The sequence below is a fragment of the Polyodon spathula genome, chromosome 10 (genome assembly GCF_017654505.1).
Source record: "Polyodon spathula isolate WHYD16114869_AA chromosome 10, ASM1765450v1, whole genome shotgun sequence".
NCBI lineage: Eukaryota > Metazoa > Chordata > Actinopteri > Acipenseriformes > Polyodontidae > Polyodon > Polyodon spathula.
Window position 1 is genome coordinate 42,609,139 of NC_054543.1, and position 22,100 is coordinate 42,631,238.

Below are 22,100 nucleotides of genomic sequence, written 5' to 3' on the forward strand. Positions count from 1 at the left end.
AGCACCTGTTATGTTTTTTTTTTTTTTTTTTGTGGTTTTTTATTAATATTTTTTTTTTTTTTTTTTCATTAATTAATTTATTTTAAATCGCTCTTCCTGCAGTCATTTATAGGGTAGATCTCAAACCCTAGTGACCTACCGGCCATTTTGAAAAAAGCTTTCAATAGACTTTAAAGTTATAAGTGCAAAAAGCAGTCAGGATGTTAGAATGAAAAGAAATAAAAGGTACATTATTTAAAACAGTTGTAGCAACATGTGGGATGTGCAACGTAAGTTTTTTTCGGAACCCCATTATATCAAAGGTAACTCCATTCCCTTCTTGGACCTAGAATTCCCCTACTTTTTTGATACGGAAATATTAATCTTTAACACAATGGGTTATTCCTCAAATTGGCAGTGAAGTTTGAAACTATTTTTTAATGCTACTGTATTCAGATACTTGGTAGACAAACTATGAAAGCACTTAAATAACAAAATTACAAGGTACAAAAGATGAATAAAATAAAAGGGCAAGATGAGAAAGTCAGACCTTGTTGTAACGTTAATGGAGAAAAGGGCTTTCCGTTGACAAAAGAATGTCTTTCATTAAATCATGAAATTACTACAGTTTATTATTTCAACAAACATGGGCTTTTACTGTCCAGGAAGATTGAATGCAGTCACCTTTTGAAAATGCATGCTTTAAAAAAATAAATAAATAAATAAAGGGCGCTGAAAGCACACAACAATTTTCCTTTAAAGAAAAAAATGAAACACACACAGCATGCAAGGTGTGACAGGTCATCAGGTTATTAGCCAAGTATGTACTTAGACAAGCTAAGAATGAAGTAACAGGATTTGAGAGTCTGCACAAGACAAAGAAAGTATGCCATAAAAAAAGCCAAGCCTTTCGAAGCAAGATGTGAAACTAAATGTTTCAATAATGACCAACAATGGAAAAGCAGCACCACCCCAAATATTTCACAACACATTCACCCAAAATGATGTAGGCACAAGAACAGTTACTGTATTATAGCAATATTTTAAAAGGCCTCACGAATACAGAATAGATTTTACATTCTGATAATTGCCCACATTACTTTAGGAAAACGTCACAAGTGACCACACAGTGAAGCACCGATTTTAGCTTTATGCACATTTTAATTTGTATAGCTTTTGATAAAAGCATCTGCTAAATGACTAAATAGGTAAAAAACCATAGTTGACAATTCTAAAGAAATTATATACAGTGCTTAACTCAATGCATTGTAACAGGTTTTCATATATATATATATATATATATATATATATATATATATATATATATATATATATATATATATATAAACCTTTGGACAAATGTTATGTAACTCAATTAAGCACTCTAGCTTTTACATTTCATGTTACTACTTAAACTGGTCCTTCACTGTAAAGTGCACACAACAGCACATTTTCCAAGAAGAATAAAACCATTGTAACAGTATATAGAACAACCAACAAGCAACTTAGTAGCAGTTGGATTGTTCTGTTGTAATACCCTTAACATGTTTGTATTCCTCTCTGGAAACATGCATTTGAACATGATTTAAAATATGGCCCCATTATTTCTGTTTAAGACTTGCCTGTCATTGAGAGCCTGCCTGTGCTCTTACTGCTCCCTGAGCTGTCTCCCCTTGTCAGCACGGAAATGCCACTAAAGCTGCTGGCTTTGGTCATAGCCGGCTTAAGGTTGCGGTTGGAGCTATCAGAGTCAGTGCTGCTCCAGGGACGGGGCTCCAAGTACTTCAGTTCGTTCTCTGTGCTGCTTGCTGACCGTCCGGACGCATCCTTATTTACTCTGCAGATTTATTTTGAAATATATATACATATATATCTATCTATATATCTATTGTGTTCATGTGCTGAATTATGTTGAAGCAGTAGTAGCATGCAAAGAGAATGGGCATTTTTGTTAACAGATTTAAATAGAATATTAAAAGTACCTAAATATCTGTCGTCTTTGTTGAGTACTATTAGAAGCATCCTCTTCCTGGATTCTGTTGGTATTTTAAACAAAATAATGATTTTTTTTTTTTTTGCCAAATCCATTTAAATTCTGTACAGAGTATTACTATTATTATTTTTCTTCTTTAAAATGTACTGACCTTTTATCTGGGGGATAGTTTTCTTGGGCACATAAAGCCTAGAACAAAAAAGGAACTTACTTTACTTCTATGAACATAGGATATTCTCCGACATGCCTATATTAAAATGCAAATATATTCTCATTATCTGCTTTAAACTATATTACTTTTATATTCATCTAAAATGGGATTTTAATTACATTATTGTAATTATATTAATCTAACACATTCATCATCAGAACTGCTTATAAAGCGGCTATATATTCAAAACAATTACCGCATCTGGTGCAAATATCCTCTCTCTTACTCGTTGGTACTCTTCTTCTCGCTCTTCAATTGACTTGCTCCTCCTGTCATCTTTCAGTCTGATACGCATCTGGAAATAGAAAACCTTCATCAACATTAACTTAGTCAAACTACAGAAGTCTAGCTAATTAGAGGGTAATGTTGAAATCACCCAATCAAAACTTACATGGTTATCATCTTTGTCCATACTGGAGTTATCTCTTTTAAGAATGTACCGTTTCTGAAAATCATCGCTTTTATCATCTTTAAAATGCTCACAAAACTTCTGATCAGGACTAGAGATACAAGGGAATAGAAAGAAAGAATATATTAATAAAAATAAATAAATACAAAACAAACAGTGGAGACATTTTCTATTAGTCATTTAAAAATACTTTGATTGAGGAAGTAATCCCATTCTAAAAAAACTTGGTCTGTTGCTCCAATCTTACAGCCATTAACTGTATTTGAAATAATACCTCAGAATAAATAATTTCTTTAACAAGTTTCATCATAATTGAATAAGCAGTTTTCTGATATTTGTACATGTATATGTCTGTAATATACTTATAAAAATTATATATATTCTTGTAATGAGGATATTATTTCTTTGGAAACATAATGAAAACAACCAAAAGTGTCAAAATAAAGGTTTTGGATGTAAAAAAATATTTAAAATACAATTAAAATTGCACTTACATTCGTGTATTGATGGTTTTGTTAATAATGACAGCTTTCCCAGTTTGGTCAACATTGTGATCTAAGCCAAAGTACGCAGCTACTCTGTGTAATAACATTCTGTGGTAGGATGTCATGGGAGGAAATTTTCTTCGCTGTGATCTGGAATACAGAAGTAAACGTCATAAAACACATATACCTGAAAAGAGATGAAAACAATTTGAGGTATACTTGAAATTAAAACACTTACTCATTATTACTGATAAAATCAAGAATATCCTGCTCCAACTTCAGCAACATCATCCTATCCCTGGATGCAAAAAGTACAATTACATATAAAAAAAAAAAACCCCAACAACAACGAGAAACTTTCTTTTCATGCTTATTCATTTTACTTTATTTTAAATACATAAAACAGAGAAGGGCATTGACATTGCCACCATAAACTCAACCAGCTCTAAGGCTTGGGCCTCAGTATTTACTGTAGATAATAAAATATAGCTGCCTGCCAAGTTTTTTACCTCGAAGATCTTACTATTTTTAATTGGCAAATGTGTTTTCTCTGTGTTAACAGCCTAAAAAGTGGTGTGCTGCACTACCTACCATCAGACCCTGCCTGTAGGCAACTTCAAAATGAGAACAAATCACAGTTCCAAACCTCAGTATACTGCATTATTACTATAAAATTTTGCTGCAGTGCTTTGAGGCAAATCTATACACTGTAAGCAAAAATTACAGAGCAGCAGAAATCATTTAACTCTATTACAGAAGAATTAATTTCATATTTTTGCACCATTTTATTTCAGTGCCCCCAAAGAGAGAGATGTATTCTTTTTAACCTAAAAAAAATAATGAAATACATTTTCCACCAGAACAGTAAAAGGATTATCACCATACCTGGGATTGTTTTTTAATGTATTTACTAAAAATTCATGGAGATCTATGCCAGTGGAGTCTGTGTATTCTTGACTGGAATCTTTAAAATTAAAAAAAAAGAAGAAGAAAATAAAGTTGAAGTCCAAAAGATAAGTTACTACACCCACATTTCGAAAAACAAAGGAGCTGAAAATTATTACCTCTGGATAACATTTTTCTGGGTATTCTGTCAGATTTCTCCATGCCCTTTTCTTTCTCATCCTCATCTTTAATGGGGGGTTCTTGGTTATCAAATGACTGGATGAACTGTATCTGAATTGTATCCTGTAGAGAGAGAAAACAAAAAAGAATGTATAAAATCACTATTAAAGTATGTTGTTAGTGTGCCTAAACTCCCTCATTAACCATAGCCGTTATTAGGAGTCTAACTATAGTCTGACACAGTATGTCATATTTCTTTTGGCGATATCATAACAGTAATAGACCAGAGAATATTTAAAATGAAAACTGTTTCACAATCACAACACCTCCCACCCCTCAACTAATACAAATATATTTCAACAATATGACAGTGGAAGATTTTGAAAACAGGTAAGCTGAACTTGTTTGTGTTTAGAACTGCTTTTTACTGCATATTCATGCATATGAGAAAATTCAGGCTACAAACCTGCTATAAATGAGAATTTTCCTGTAAAACAATAAAATACATCAGTCCTATGGCCGTGTCTGGTGGTGTTATATGGCAGGGAAATGGAAGATTAGAAAACCAATCTCTCTGCCAAGTCAAGGTAATACTTGTTTACAGTGTGAGCTATAAGAAATCTCTAGATCAGTTGCAGAGGGAGCAAACAAAAAGTTGCACACCTCTAGTAGTCATTTCTAAAAATCACCAAGCTGCAGAAATCTATCTTAAGTCTTTTCAGATTGGTATGTGTGCAATAGTAAATCGAAAACAACAGAGAGTTACATAAAAACATAATAGGATAAAGATGTAAGAAATTACATTTTCTGGAAATGTGGTATACAGTATCCCTTTATTTTTACTGTATATGAAATACAGTAAATTATACTGTAAATACAAAAAAAAACATAAGGTACTTTAAAGCACTGTTACACAAGGGTTTAACCAATTTATCAAGACCTAGATTTACAGCCTAACACATCTGTATCAGCATTTATTCTGGTAAACTTGTATGATACAGTATCAACTACATGAGAGTGTAAAACGTGAATACCTGTATTTAGAAAGCAGACATTATACTGTACAACACACTAAAAACAAAGCATTGATCCAGAAATACCAGATTTAAATGCTCGTGGGTTATATCACAGTAGTCTTGACACAGATGCAATCCTAACTCACAGCAAATTCTGATTCATCTGCTCTACTTAATAAACCAAGAGCTTTGCATTCTAAAAGCAGTAAAAAAAAAAAAAAAAAAAAAAAAAAAAAAAACCCCCCCAAAAAACCTGTTTAATAAAATTGAAAGCACCACTAGCACCAACAGGAATAAAAACTGGCATTTATGCAGTGTTAACAGTAATTATACATTTCAGAACGTTAATCCACCACTCAAGAAGCTCCATTGCAGGGCACACCCACACAGTAAATGACTGTGGATCATTCAGAGATAACAATGTACAAATCAGACATCCGAAATTTTCAAAATATGACTTGAGTATCACTGTATATTTAAACACACTGCTACTGTGGACACACATACTCCCTATATATATATATATATATATATATATATATATACACACACACACACACAGTACCAGTCAAAAGTTTGAGTACACATGCCGGAAACTAGTTTTTTTTTTTCATAATTGACAATGTTTTACGTCGTATACGTTTCTGTAAATACTTGAAAATGAAAACACATGTTACAATATACAATAAAAAAAACATAAGGAGTATCAAAGCAGTATTCAAGAAAATTGAAAATTGTCTCTAAATCTTGGATTCCTCAAAATAGCCACCCTTTGCCTTAATAACAGCCTCACAAACACGAGGCATTCGGTTAACAAGTTTCAGCAGGAAGTCACCCGACACGTCTTCCCAGCTCTTCTGCCACAATTCTTTGACTCTTCTGTCCAGTTCGTCCCATACAAGTTCTACGGGATTGAGGTATGGACACTGGGCAGGCCAGGTCATTAGATTGAGTTGTCCTTCACTTTCCTTCTTCGCCAGATAGTTCTTGCACAACTTTGAGGTGTGTTTCCGGTCATTATCTTGCTGAAGAATGAAGTATTGCCCAACTAGCCATAATCCTGATGGAATGGCATGCCTCTGAAATATGCTATGATAGATATGCTGGTTAAGCTTGCCAAGGACTTGGTAAAGATCACCAACTCTGTCACTAGCAATGCAACCCCAGACCATGACACTGCCTCCTCCATGCTTGACAGTGGGAACCACACATGCAGAACTCACTCTCTCTGCGTCTTACAAATACTCAGCGGTTGGACCCAAATGTTTCAAATTTTGACTCATCAGTCCATACTCTTATTTTGCACTCTTAACAATGGTTTCTTTGCAGCAATTCTTCCAGTTAAGCCAGCTTCACGCAATCTCCTCTGAAAAGCTGATGTTGAAACATCTGTACTTTTAGTAGCATTTAGCTAAGCTTGTATTTCAGGGGCACTTAATCGCCGGTTTTGCAGACCTGTGAATCAAATGAACTTGTTCTCTGATTCTGAGGTCACCTCTGGCCTGCCTGACCTTGTTCGGTCCTCATGAGTGCCAGTTTCTTCAAATAGTTTGGTCTTGGCCACAACAGTTACAGACACTTGCAAAGTTCTTGCGATTTGTCTTAAAGATTGACCTTCATTTCTTAAAGTAATTACAGACTGTCTTTTTTTCTTTGATTAACTTAGCGTATTTTGCCATTTTCTGCTCCCTTACATTCAGGAATGACAAACTTGTGCCTATGCTACCTATATTTATAGTAATCATGGACACTCAACTGTTAACAATTGGTGACAAAAGGTTAATTAGGTAACATGCTAGTTAACTCAGAGAACATCTATCAAAGACACTTTTATACTTAGGCCAGTGTTCTAACACCATGTTATACACATTTCAGACTTTTAACTGACTTGGGCTTCAGACTGAAATCCCCTTGCTTTGGGTGACCATTTCATTGAAATTGACAAGATTTACATTTTCATTTAAAAATTACATTTTTGAATGCAATTCACTTATGATTATCAACTTATATAAGTACACGTATCATATAATGAAATAGTAAGTGTTTACAAACAAGTTTCTACAGTTAAAAGCATAGATAATCATGAAAAACCTGGTTTCAAGCAGGTGTACTCAAACTTTTGACTGGTACTATATATATATTTTTATATATATATATATATATATATATATATATATATATATATATATATATATATATATATATATATATATAGATAGATATAGATATAGATATATATAAAATTAGTAGTCTAACCCAAAAGAAAATCAGTCCACTTTTTACCTGGTGGTCTTGTGGCAGTTCAGTTATTGGGGGAGGAGAAGACTCTTCACACATAGCCAGGCTCCGAACTAGCTTTAACTTTGTATTAGACTGAAGGAAAGTTTACAGTTTAAAACAATACACCTGTACAGTTGTCAGTAGTTAAATTCTGCATTCTGTGCCAGCATAAAGTAAAGTAAATTCTGTAACTTTTTTTCAGTTATCCAAGATTCACTTGTTTCTCGCAATAACACAATAAAGAAATGAAAAGCTAGTACCACTTTATAATAGACTATTGGAATTCTTAATGATAATGGATAGCAATTGTGTTATCCAATGAAAAACACTCAACTCATTTCTTGGATGTCTGAAAATGAAACCTGAAGAAAACAAGACATAACAAAAAACATTCAAAAACGTGTATTTACCCTGCTCATTCTTTTAGAAAATCATGATTCTTGGGAAAATGTAGCAAGCACGAAAAAATGAATTAAGATTCAATGTACAAAATAAACATGCAGGGACCTGTCGTAGAACATGATCGAACACAAACACTGCTTAAATCAAAATCAAACAATTGTTTTTTCTGCAGACACATTCGCAAAAAGAAGTAGTCAAGCACAAATGAGTTTCTAAACATGCCACCAGATGTACTATACCTTTGACCTTTTTCCTGTCTGTCCAAGGGATTGTATTTGTCGCTGTACAATAAGTAACAAGACAAGATGTTCTTAATAAGAAAACCTGCAGCTAACAAAGCTCGGACAGCAACAATACTCAAGTTTGTAAACAAATATTTCAAAGTGAAAATGAGCAGGCAGAGTATTTGACTGAAGGTTGTCTTTTCTGATATCCCCTGGGGCCGTTTTTTCTAAATTTGTAATCTGGGTAACAAATTTTGTGATCAAGAGTACTTATCTGGAACATTTTGATCTGGTTTTTCAGAAATACCACTGCTGGATTACATTTATCCAGATTACAAATAATTAAGATTATGATTTTTTATTTATTTTTTAAGTAAATTTTGAATCACAAAATATAGGATTACAAAATCCAGATCACTGTTATCCAGATTACAAGTTTTGAAAAACTGGCCCCAGGTCTACTGAAATAATGAAGTCAGGTCGCAGTCATGATAACCATAAATTGAATCCACTAATCATAGTAAACTAATTTTTACTTTACATAGCCAGTATGGTTGGCAACAAGCATATCCCCTGCCATAGCTGTAAAAACTAAATCAGAGCTCTCAGTGTCATGAGAAAGCAGTACATAATGTCGAGAAAAACATAAAATAAAAAATGGTCATGCATTGTTTCGGCACAAAAAAAAAACAAAACGACATGCGATTCCTAAGACAGACTCCAACGACGTGCTTGTACATATGTGTTAAAGAGCAGAATGAGCTCTAAGGCAATCTGAACGTCCATTCAGAATGCAAAGCTCTTCCATTTGACTTCCAACAATGAGGATGGATAGAAGCATTTATATTTTTCTTCTGTGAAATACATTTAAGAGCCATTAAATCCATTTTGCTACATACTTCCAATCACAAAACTGACCCAGAATTCATTACATAAAATGGCTCAGGTGAACAGAGCCCTCTGATTGGCTGAACAAGATTCCAAGAAGTAATGTTTTCAACAACAATGCACTGTTGAATTTCTTTAACCTCATTACTAAAAGGAACAGGAATATACACAATTTAATTTTTTTACTCATATTTACACAGCAACAACAGAAAGAACAAAATCAATACCTCAACAAAGAGCAGACATTTTACTTTTTTTATATGAAATGGGACATTTTACAAGCGCTATAAGACACTACAAGGTGTGCATTGTTGGCAACGAACTTTGTGGCTTGGTAATTGTGTCTCTTCGTGTCTAACAGCACAACTTGCAGTTTGGTAATTCCACAAAAAGGCATTAGATGCACAAATTAAACCCCTTACCAAGTGTTCTAGGCCGAAAACACTGAAGCATCACTTCTTGTCACTGAACTACTTATTAAAGATTTATGGGAATAGCACCCTTGAACTGTGAATCCAGTGTCTGTTCAGTCACGTGTTAGTGTGCTATATATTAAAAAACAGAACCTTGCTTTAAATACCACACTCTGGGCTTTCTGTCATTGCTGGAAGGGGGAGATGGAGTTACATTTTGCTCCCAGTTGTGATAAGAATGTATAGCTTGCACCAAAGCAATGCATTTCATTGCCACATAATTATAACATGCCATTTCCAAGCAGCCCGCTACTGTGCTAGTTGGCTAGTAATTTCCCTTAGGTTCACAAAGGAAGATAGTGGCCAAAACATAATTTAAATCCTTGATACAACACAAAATATCAGTATTGCTTAAAAATAAGTAGTTTCAAATCTAATTTTCAAGGTGTTATCAATCAATCAATCATTCTGAGTGGTTTGTATTACACTTACAGAAATCTTGAATTACATTTGGCATAGTGTGTTCAAAACACTTTGACCTGAACTCAAGAGCAGCTATACAGTTTTAGTTGCCAGATTTAATTTACCACATTCAGGATCATTGGTTTAAAAAAAAAAAAAAAACCCTTTTATTTTATTAAATATTCATGCTAAAAAAATAAACAGGTAAGATATGTTCCACTGTGGAGATGGATATTTAATTAGATTGACAACAAATTGTTTTTGCACACTTTTGAATCAGATAACCGTTTGGCACAATTGTTACTGCCATGAACTGAGAACACATTTTGTCACTGTTAAACGAAATCAAGATGTTTTTTCAGAAACTGCTGTCAAGGCTACCTGTGATTCATCTTTGTTGTCAATGCAGCTTTCATCTTTCTCCGGCTCAATTTGTTCCTGGCTTTCTGATTTTGTCAGGCTGTCTGCTGGTATCGGGTCATTCTTCTCTGCCTCAGAACCTCTCATTGTTGCCGTATTTTCCTTTACAGTAACAGTATTAGACATCCTCATTAGAGAAGGTTACTTGGAGCTTCTACAGAAAGTGTGGAGCCTAGAAGAAATATATTCAGGTTTAATCACCATTGTAGCATCATGGGTTTGTCCAATTTAAAACTTTTTGCAAGTGAAAGTCTCCATTATTTTAGTTCACTGGCGAACTGCAACATTGCTTTTTAACTGTATTATTCTTAGACACAGATGGTGTTTATCAAAACCAATTTTATACCAAGGGTCATCACAAACTATGAACCCTGGAGACAAGGACCTAGCCTGGGAAGTTTCTCCCAAGGGGCAAGTCATGGTAGTTGGTCACTAACCCCTCAGGAGCTCAAAGGGCAATGCAGCATTCCCTATGTTTCCCAGGCAAGATCTGCAGCTTGTCATGAGCAAGACTCAAACCATGCTTACACAAGTTGCTAAATACATGTGGTGTGTGTATGAGCATATATGTAATTAATGAAGAACTGTCACGGTGAGGGGGATATTCGTTATTCAGTACAAAGCAATAAAAGTAACATGCGGTCAAGTTTTGTAGCCCTATTCGGTAACACAGATTATTACCCAATATGTTTTCCAGTTACAGGCCTGTGGTGTCCCACTAGTGAAAAAGATACACCCAGGGTCCCTTTCAATGCTGTCAACCAGGATGTCAGTTGTATTGAGCCTGCCTGAAGCTCGGAAGAAGAGTCCCATGTCCCTGTCACCAGTGCAGAGTCCAGATCTGAATAGAGCTGCCCTCGAACAAGCAGATCATTCCCCTCGAAGACCTGACATTGGGAAGAAAAAAATCTTAATGTTGACAAAAAGGAAAGGAAAGAAAGACCATTTTATGTTTGGTTTTGGTCAGGTGGTAGGCTGGAGCTGAAAGACCAATTTGGCAAACAGCTGTAGGCACAGTGCAGGTACTGTAATGCTTTAGGCAGAGCTGGCCAACCTTTCTGGATAAGAGGAGACATGCGGATGACCTGTGGGCTCTCAAAGAGACGGAAAATCAAACACAAGTGGATCATAAAGCATTCTAATTTTCTAGCATGCTAATTTAACTTATTACAAAAATATATTTTTAAAATTAAAATAAAATCTACTGGCCACCACTCTAAAACAACAAACAAGCAAAACAAAAATAATAATTTTTCCTAGATGCCAAACAGAAGCACAAGTTAAAGCATTCAACATGCAGTACTACAATGGACCCTTTATAAACCATACTGTAGCTTTGTACTACTGTGAATAATTTAAGCTACTGAACATGTATGCCACTGATGTACAATTTTAATGAAATGTCAAAGCCGTCGCTCTGCGGAAAAGAACAGAACAAATTATAATTACTGTACCTAACCTGTCAGCAAGCTTTTGCTGCCATTGTTACACTGTGTGGCCATCAATGTTCTTGACTGTTGAAGCATTACTGCCTCTGATTTATATGTACTTTGTTGAACAGATAAAATTTACTAAATCAAACTTCGGCAACAGTAGTCTTATCTGAAAAAAAAAAAGTGTTTTCTAATTTTTTCGATATCATAAAGCCACAATATATCATTGTGCTCGCCAGCCTCAACAAAATTACTGCACATTGAATGATCCATTAAGCAAACAGCCATGAACAGCAACAATAAAAATCAATCCTCCAAGACAACAAATTACCCCACCCGTCTACTGAAGCACTAGCAGCACAGTCATATTGTTACGAACACTGCCTATAACATACTGTACAGTTGCTTTCACATTCAAGACTCCTCAGTCTCACCTTGACCCTCTTTCTAGTATTGTACTAATCCAGTATTGTACTGCACTAATTATTGAAATCAAAACTGTAACTGCTGTTTCTTCATGGTTTATTGCTCGCATTGCAATTTTATATAAAATATTCATTTTAAATGAATTTACAAATTGAAGCAGTCAGTACAACCAACCTGCTGCAGACAATTACTGAGCAAACACACAGTTTAGTTTTCTCTATAGGAATTTGGCATTACACCCAAGAAGCAATGTATGAACACACTGTATTAAGGTCTAGTATATAATTTAAAGTATAAAGAGAACTGTTTTGCACAATTCTTTTCCATTGTTTTTTTTTTTTCTTTTAATATAGTAAAAATAAGGAGATTTAAAAAATGGGGAAACTACTTGCAGAAGAATAATGGCAATCTATGATACTGAAATCTGCTGTCATCAATACTTTATTGAATATAACATTAAATATAAAATAAAGCCACAAGCCTATTAGTTAATAAAATGTTAAAGTCAAAAGCGCGGGTTTATAATGGCATACTGTAATAAACCCTCAAATAATATACCAAACCTCAAAAATCTAAAACCCAAAACGGGTACTAAACTGCTACACATTATAAAGTAGAGAATAAACAATTACAATAAGCTTATAATTTACATTTATCAGAATAATTTCCCAATTACTAAGCCATATAACATTAAATCAAATTACAGTATAATACATGCATGAGGTCTTTATATGGCCAATTAGGATATAATCCCCCCCAGAACAAGGTGAGTGTAAAAAATCAATCCGACACTGGGGGTGTCATCAACATGTATTGTATAAAGCATGTTTGTATCCCTTGATGTCAGTCTAGGATCAGGCATACAGAGGTGTACCACTGTCAGACTTAAATGAAAGACGAAAATTCCCACTGTACAGTATATAAAATCAACACAAATAATAACAAACACACAGAGCTGGGATTTTAAATGTTGACTATATCATGTCATGCCATAAATGAAAATTGAAAAAAATGGCACACTTCTGGAATCTACAGTAAAAGGGGGGGGAAAAAAAAAAAAAAAAAAAAAACCAAAAACTTTTCATCTTAAAAGTAGAAGGCCAAAATGTTAGGTAAATCAATTGGAATGGTGTTTAATGGGACAAAGAACAAATAAGATAATCTAAAAACCCAGCTTGAAGATACTACTGTCACAACATCTAATTACAGTATGATACCAAGGTAAATGAATGAACAAAAAAAAAAAAATACCTGCACCATAGTAGCTTGCCGATTCATTATTTCCTATGAATAAAGATGTTGCTTCCATACTGTAGTATCTACAGCATTTGCTCTTTCTCCAATTGCTCCTCTCACAAGCGTCTTGCCGAAACACAGCCTTCAATATTTCACTCGTCTGAACCCACCTGCTAACACGGATCATTAAGGCACTTGCTGTGCTGTAGCCTCGGAGACAACGCAAAATCAACAGCTATATGGTGTGATGTCAGTTGCAGCTCAGCCAGTCATAGCTCACAAGAATTACAAACGCATCATAGGCTAGATTGAGCTCTTCATTAGCAATTCAGCAGCCAGTGATGCAAAAGCCTTGTGAAGCTGTGATGGCATTTGGAATTGAATGCCAGGACCTCCATTCTTATTATCCTATTCCATCTGAATAAAGTACAGCCAATAGAAACAGTAACTAAAGAAAAAACATGCAATATTGAAAAAAAACTGCCATGCTGCGCACATACTCAGTTTCTTTTGGGAATGTACAGTCAGCAGCTGGGCAGCACCATGAGGCATGTTACAGTAAATACAGAAATAAAAGCAGCGTTGCATTTATCCTATTTTTCTTCTCATAAAAACAGCAATATTTCTCCAATAGTTAAAGCAGTTACCGTTCAACCGAGTAGCAGGCTGATAAACAGTACTTAAAACAAACAGCCATTTCATTTGGGAATAATTTTGTGCTGATTTCATTTTGTTACTTTAAATTTTAAAAAATTAAAAAAATAAATATGGAATGCTCCGATTCCTATTCTCTTACTTTGTTTCTTCTAACCCTCTTTTTCAGCATGTGAAAAATGCTTGGCACATCAGTTTTATAAATAGCATCTTAATGATGAATGTAAACTGTTAAAGTTACAGAGTACCTTTACCACAAACTGGGTCCAAGGATGATGATATTACTTAACTCTCAATGATATTAAGGTTCTATGAAATCAGATTATTTTATTTAACCCACAAAGGGGAACAAATCTTCAGAATTGTATTCCAATACAGGAGCAAATTGTTCTGAGACTGCCCTATTGGCACTCCAAAATGGAAATACAATTACTGACAGCAATACATTTACACTCCCCAGGAGTGCAATGTTTCCAGGGCATTGCTAACCAAGGTGCTGCTTAATGTTGCTTGTGTGCATTTCAGTATCACACCAATTATGCAGCTGAAGGTGAGAAGTTTACTGATGCTCTGCCATTAGCAAGGTTTCTAGCAATGTTGAGCAGATCCCTCACGACAGGATTATTTACACATTTTAAATTATTAAAGTCAGTGTCTGAGAAAATGTAGCCTATTTTTCCACTCCTTTTGATCTTAGCCTTACACAACACTGTCACACAGATGTCTTCTTGAAAAAAAAAAAAAAAAAAAAAAAAAAAAAAAAACATTCTGTATTTAAGTACATAGGCTATAACAAGTTACTGTAAATGAAATACTGTTTTAGCCGACAGATTTCATTAAGAAAACATTTATTTGATTGTTTTTGGAATGGAAAATAAATGCAAAACTGCATTGCATTTTTATTTGTAAACGTGCCAAGTAAAAAAAAAAAAAATTGTTAATTCAAAAACTGTCAAGATCCCCCAAGGTAGCAAATCTGCAGAATTTAATACCAGCCAAAATGTCCTGTTATACCATAGGTTCCCGCCCCGTACGACATTTTTGATTGACATTTAGTGATGTAATTTTCTCCCAGGCCGAGGAGTGAAGTCGGACCAGATCGTTTGGGAGCTAACTTGAGTAATTTAAAAACATGGAAATAGAGATAGGGTGGGGCAACTCGAGCACATACCCAGGTTATGTGGTTCATGGAAACGTGGTAAAAGGCTGCCACGTTCACATGTTTTTGTAAATATGTAAACTACTTGCAGTAAACTGAACGGCACTGTTTGTTTAAACATTGCCTTTTAATTGGATAGTAAACATTATTTCACATTTACTACTGTAAGCTGTACACAAGGAATAAAAAAAAACCAAGCATTTAAAACGTGTAATGGTTTCAAAACAAAACGCAGTAAACTACAATTAAAAGAAATAGTGCAAACGACACACTGCCTGTACTGTGCAAGCTGGCAACAACGTAATGCAAACCAATCATAATGCAAGTTTTTGTCACGAGATGTAAACATGCTAGGAAGACTACGATATAAAAATGTACTAATTAACATTACAACAAATTAAAAATAAATACATAAAATAAATAAAAACAAAATAAAAATCTTAATAAATTGTTAATCTTATTTATGTATTTATTTTGGCACAAATTATTAAAATAACATTTTTGTAGAACTGTATTCATAGCTTAAATATGTTATTGTAATCGTGGACATTAACATTTGCTTATCCACATACACACTGTAATGCATATCTGTAGACTACAAATAATTAATTGGATGAAATGCAGGAATCAGAATGCATCATATACACTGTCTCACACTGTGGTTGAGCCTTATGTGACACTACTATCAAATTTGATTGGCTGGTATTGAAAATGTTGCCCTTGTATTGCCTGAAAAATAGAACATTGTCCTGGCTAAGTGGGAGACATGTCGCTGGCGTGTTGCCGTGTGTTGCCTGGGGTGGTCTCACCCTTGTTGCTGTCGACAAATGTCGCCTGTGTGACCAGGCCTTAACTCCTAACCAAGCACTACTGTACATCATTTATCAAACAATTCTACTATTAGGGGAAAAAAAAAAAAAGTAGTACCTGTACCGTACGTTAGCAACATATTGCATATAGTGTATCCACCAGAGCTGTAAATTCTAAATTAGATTTAGGGTCTACATGAAAATGAAATGTTGACCACCGATACCAAAACCAACAACGTTGACCTACTATAGGTGTAAAATGCCAATGTTTCACATACCCATACTATGGTAGATGACATGACTTCAGCAACACTGCACTGAAAAAACGTTGACAAGAGGCAATTTACTGTACCGGTATGTCTTTGCCTTGAAAAAAGGAGACACTGTTTCTTAGCAACAGCTTTGTCTGCAGATAATGAGTATGTACAATAGAAAGCATTCAATAAAAAAGTCAGAGTTATACAATTAAGCTTTCCAATTTAGTTAGTGGATTTACGCAATGTAGAAATTATGAATATAGAATATGAGATACATTAATGCAATAGTAGCCACAGTTCTAGATTCCATTGCTTAAACTCCTGTTAGTAGTGTATAATATCTGACCTTTAGATAAAAATAAAAAAGCTAAATGCCAACAATTCTGACATTCAATGTGCTCATTTTGGGGCCTGACAATCTAAAATATCAGCGTAAAACAGAACTTTGAATATTCTGTTACTGTACAGGGATCTACTGTAGGAGTCTATTTCCCTGGTTAAAAAAACAAATTGCTAGGAATTTTGTTGATTTCTTGCCCCAGTTTGGAATGTTCAATCATTTATTTTTCCCCAGGAGAACTGAAAGTTCAATGGCCATCCTCCGATTCCATGACTGAGTCAGCATCCTCTTTTATACCTAGAAACTCGAGAAAGGACATCAGCACACTTTCGACCTCTGAAGGACAAATGCCAACTCTGTCTGCTTTTGAGCCCTCTGGATGCCTGACCAGCAGGGTTTGCCGTAGAACGATGAGGAGAAAAAGTCCCTGCCAGTTTTGCCTCCCTAACCCACGGTAGCTCCAGAGGCAATGCAATACAATGCTCTCGTCGGAACCCCCAGTGAAGACTTTGCACAGCCAGGACGCAAAACTGCACTGTATTACTTACCCTGCACATCACGTGGCTGCACTTCTACCAGGTGAGCTACACTGGGACCTCGAAATTTTGCTGTTTTGAATGTTCACTTTTTTTTTTTTTTTTTTTTAAGAGATGCTGCTGCTTCTTCAGTATTTGATTAACAGTATACTAACAGAGGAAGACCAAATTAACACAGAAAATGCCTGATGTGATTACAACTGTATGTATTCAAAAGATATTAGCACACTAAGTACTTCAAAGCTTTGCTCTGGAACAAGTAAACTTTGACTGTCTTAACTGTCACTCAATTAACTATTTTTACTGCACTGGACTAAACTTCCAGGCTCTTGCTGAGAAGGGCAAAACAGTATTACTGTAACTTCTGGTGCTTCATTTTTAATTGACATTAAGGTTGTGCTGCTGAATGCATTCAGTGAACAAAGCTTGTGCTTGCACACACAGAGGGCCTGCTGTACATTCAAGATTTCTCGGTACAAAAATCCTGCAAACTTAGCACTGAGGCAAAAGCCTTGTGAAAAAGGCCCTTTTGTGTTTAGAATATGTTGGTGCTCATGAATCATTTCCCATGCTTGCAACTTTCTCACACGCTCCTCTAGGCACTATTAATATTCACCCTGACAGCTACGGGGCAAGGAATAGAGCCAATTGCCAAAGAAAACTGTAGTAAGATTAGCAATAATCCGATTAGACAGCTTTAGTATGTGCAATAAAAAAAACACAACTGTCCACAGTTTTTGAACAAGCAGTATCTTTCTGAAAGACACCAATTCTTATTGCTCAAGGTCCTTGGAGGCACAAAAAAAGAATCTGTACTCCACGTAAGAGTCGAACGATTACAGCTTTAACACAACATTTTAGACATTGTGACTGAGGCTTTGCGAATTGCCTTACAGCAATTAATAAATCATTAATACCGGAACGCTTTCCCTGTGAGACAGAACAGTAATTGTTTGCAATGCATTGACAAATATAAACTGCCATAAATAATGTAAAAGCAAAAAATTATTTTAAACCCATTAAGTGCCACTGACCTCAGGACAGGCTACTTTGAACATTTTTAGGGCATTTTTAACAGCCATCTACCTGCAATTTTTATTTTCTCTTTAGCTTTATTGTTATGATAAATATGGTACTGAATGGGAAGAAATGCATTAACAAACTGTATTAATTACTTGATTTTGCAGACAATCATAAATTGTAAGAAAGATATACAGTAGAAAGAGGAACCCTGCTGTTTGAACAGGAAGCCTGACAATATACAGGTCTAGAATGTTGTTAAGTATGTAGTTTTCCACAGAAGTGTCCCACTGGTCAGACATCCAAAGAGTCCAGGCTGACCATCCATTCTGGCCCTCGCCTCCAGGGTTCAGATGGCATTCTAACGTTCAGTAAACAGTTAAATATTTAGAGCCATGAAACACATTTACTATGGGGGGGGGGAGGGGCAATTTTCCCCACAGGAGAAGATATAGGTCATACTAAACAAAGTGAAGAGTGTACATCCTTCACTCACTTGTATTTGACTCTGCTATCTTGTGGTCTGTTTGTCTCAGTCAAGATTTAATGGTTTTTATTCCCCATAGAACATGGAATAGTGCTGTCAGTTATGGATGCTTTAAGCGATGCTCATTATGTCTCCATATTAAAATTGATTCTCTCAAACATATTTTAATTATTTAGATATAAATGTACTTTTACTGCAGGAGTGTTGAATAAAAAAACAAATTATATAATTTTCTTAATTGCAACTCACAAAGCTGCCCTTTGGGGATGGCAAATTAACACAACTCAACATGTGGAAAGATAGAACGTACAATATACAGTATTTAAATAAAGTATTACCGACAGCTAATAGATTTGCAAATGCCTTATGTTGCTCAAAATCTTTCCAGGAATAGAAAAAGATAATAATTTAACTTCAATGTACAACGTGCTTCTAGACAAATAAAATGTGTCAGGTACTAGAACTAAAATAAACCTTTCCCCTCCCCAGCACCTAAACAAATCAAAACTTCCACTCAGAAATAGAGTATATTACATATAAGTTTGATAAAGCCCTGGTTTTGTTACTGTAGCTACCAAATGGGACAAAACTATTTTTATAAAAATACCTTTACAAGCAACAGCAGTCAACCATTGCATTCAGGGAAGGTGGGTCTCTGGATTCTCATTCCCAGATAAAACGACAAAGAAAAAAATTATATTTGGGCAAAGATTTAATTTACTTTAGTCCACAGAATTGAGTACCACTGGTCTACAGCGCAGCATTTAAAGCAACAGCTATATAAATTATACAATTCCCCAAACTCTGAAGCAGCGTAGTTTTATTTTCATTACCTGCAAGTACAGTATTTTTAACCCACTGTTACAATTTTGAACATAAAACTTATAGTTCTTTTCAGTAGTAACCTAAGCAAAACGTTCTAGTCTGGTGTTTAATGCCAAATCAAGAATGTGACTGACAGTATATACGTTTATCTTTATTCAGTCAAAAAGCAGTTCAGCTTATAAAAATAGAACTAGGTTTGAAAACCAGTAACTGACCATACTAAATTTGCCAAATCAGATAAAATCTAATGTCCGTGTCGTTTTTAATACTTTAGGTACTCTTTATTGTTTTTATTAATATTTCAAAGACAATACAATAAATACACACACACATATTGAGTATGTGTGTGCATATGCATATATATATCATAATGTGTTAGGGTTATTTAAATACTGAAAATTGAAAATGTATGTACTGTCAGTAGAGATGGTACATATATGACACTAATTGGACATCTGCGGTACTGACCTGACTCAAGACCGATCAACTTGACTGAATCCATCTGCTGTCAAGTAAACACTACAATTGGAAACGTACGTTGCGAATTACTGTTCCATGTAGGCCCACGTCTAATATAGTTTACTGGTTGATTAGTAGATTGTAGTAGTCATGCGTTCCTTAGCAGTTTTTATGTTTTTTTCTCAAAGCAAAACGAATCAGAATTACCTACAGCTAAACCTTAAGAATATATAAATGACATAAGCTACGTAGAAAAAGCACTAGTCTCCATAACCTACTGCAGTAGCGCCAGTGTGTTATTATCATTTACTGTTATTATTATTATTATCATAATTACCAATGACCAGTAGTACTGATGAACACCAACACACGCGATTACTCTCCAGTCCAGGCCTTCTTGAGACATAATTCCCCTTGAATTCCCAAATAAACATTTAACTACCCACAGCGTGCACAGTACGCTACTTTATCAGTGTAGTATTTAAACTGGCACAATAAATACGGCTACATCTTTCAACACGTCTTGAATCGCACAGGAATAGTGTGACTATACTGAGGCCTTCGTCAACACTGTAAATAACATTAATGGAAGCAAAGCAGGATTAATAAATTATTCCGAATACAATACTTAAAAACAATAAATGTCACCTTACCGAGTGCGTAAGGGTGTCAGTGCTCTGTATTTGTTTTGCTTTTGTTTCTGTTGTTATAAATATTGTTATATTTCAGTCTGTATCAGCCACACTGGGTGTTTGACGAGGGGAGGCGATGGAAACAGCGAGCGACGGGGGGGGAAAAAAAAAAAAAAACCCAGCAGGAAACACCATGAAAGACAACGACATCTACCAATCGCAGCGGCCGCTCTATAACCAAGCACCAATCCCAGGTCGTGCTTAGTATAATTGAACCGAGACTGTGGGACTAAGAATATAACTTTATTGAAGCTTCAACCAATAGAAAACAACCATAGCAAAATGTTAATAAGGCAGCGTGTGATACCTTTGTTTTTATTTAATTATTTCATTTTATGTTATTTTATTTTTTAGGAGTTTTATTATGAACCGGTATATGATAGCTGTTGTTCATTGAATTGCTGTCATATAAAGCAAGACCACTATATATAACTATAATAATTAAAAATACGTTTGCTATAAAATAGGATTTCAGTATTTTTTTTTTCCTGATATGTAATGCAAACCTTATATTAAATACATTATGCTAGATTTAAATGGGGTTTTAATAATACTAACATTATACCAGCAGCTTTGCATTTCTATCTTCTATCTGCAATCAATGTGATCGATTAGTTCAGTCTAGTGCAGTACTATATTCCATAACAAGAGACGATGTCACGACCTCTACGGTATGAGCTTGACGACACTCTCTGATTGGTGCAATGTGACTGTCCAAAATAATATTATTATATTAAAAAAAAAAAAAAAAAAAATTGTAACTTGTCTTGTTTTTTGCTTGTAGAATCGAATCGCCATATCCTTGACACGCCTCCCTCACGTAATCACGTGGTTCCTCAGATTGCCGGGAATTTTTTTGAAGTGACTGGTAAAAGAAGAGACAGTTATGTAAGTTATGTAAATTAAAACCGTTTTTAACAGTGTTTTAAACAATTATGGTAAACACGTGTGTTAAACTATACATTAGTATTAGTACGTACTAGTAAGGGAAATGTATGCTATCGTTTTATTTTAGGAAAGAATACATCGGTGTAGCCTAGGGAAACTCCAGAAGAAAAGCATAGACCGTGTAACGTAATTCTAACACATGCATTTAAGTTCAGGTTGTCGTATTAGGGAGATAGAAAGTTTTGATATAGTCTGAGATACCATTGTCAACACCAACGCTTAGAGGGTAAACACTGAGTAAGGACGGTTCAAATTCAGATCATCTGGTACGTCCTCGCTTGACAGATTTTGTTGAACTGTATTTCGTGCAGTGCTAAGTAAGCTTGCTTGCATTCTACGACTCTATATAGACTATATCTGTCGTGCATTTTTGTACCTCTGACTGCTTCTGCATTAGGCCAAGCTTGCATTTGATGTGAGCAATAGTTTGGATAATATTTGTATGGTCATGGCGTATTTGTTTCATGATTAGCTGATCTATTGAAGGCTGTCTGAATTTGGTTTAACCTTGTATGGGCATTTGTTGCAATAAGTTTGTTTATTTATAAATACACACACACACACACACACAC

General features: G+C 35.0%; 2 protein-coding genes across 13 annotated transcripts in view; one reads left to right on the forward strand and one right to left on the reverse strand.

The window, feature by feature from the left end:
* The window catches only part of LOC121322337 (R3H domain-containing protein 1-like), a 34,482-nt gene extending 13,814 nt beyond the window's left edge, over positions 1-20,668 (reverse strand). For 4 of the 12 annotated variants that reach the window (XM_041262171.1, XM_041262170.1, XM_041262167.1 and 1 more), the window contains exons 1-14: positions 20,542-20,668; positions 10,929-11,134; positions 10,209-10,419; positions 8,080-8,121; positions 7,442-7,531; positions 4,142-4,265; positions 3,963-4,041; positions 3,316-3,375; positions 3,087-3,227; positions 2,575-2,683; positions 2,380-2,493; positions 2,124-2,161; positions 1,962-2,015; positions 1,602-1,816 (exon numbers count right to left, since the gene is read on the reverse strand). In XM_041262171.1, the coding sequence (XP_041118105.1) occupies positions 1,602-1,816; positions 1,962-2,015; positions 2,124-2,161; positions 2,380-2,493; positions 2,575-2,683; positions 3,087-3,227; positions 3,316-3,375; positions 3,963-4,041; positions 4,142-4,265; positions 7,442-7,531; positions 8,080-8,121; positions 10,209-10,379 (1,237 nt within the window). In that variant the 5' untranslated portion in view covers positions 10,380-10,419; positions 10,929-11,134; positions 20,542-20,668. Of the gene's footprint in view, positions 1-1,601; positions 1,817-1,961; positions 2,016-2,123; positions 2,162-2,379; positions 2,494-2,574; positions 2,684-3,086; positions 3,228-3,315; positions 3,376-3,962; positions 4,042-4,141; positions 4,266-7,441; positions 7,532-8,079; positions 8,122-10,208; positions 10,420-10,928; positions 11,135-13,357; positions 13,531-19,211; positions 19,231-20,541 lie in introns of those variants that run through there. The other 8 variants (XM_041262172.1, XM_041262165.1, XM_041262173.1 and 5 more) reach the window with 6 other exon arrangements.
* Positions 20,669-21,265: 597 nt separating this feature from the next.
* zranb3 (zinc finger, RAN-binding domain containing 3) overlaps positions 21,266-22,100 on the forward strand; it is a 37,412-nt gene continuing 36,577 nt past the window's right edge. The window contains exon 1 of the mRNA XM_041262174.1: positions 21,266-21,468. The gene's annotated coding sequence lies outside the window, so the exon portion shown is untranslated. The remainder of the gene's footprint in view (positions 21,469-22,100) is intronic.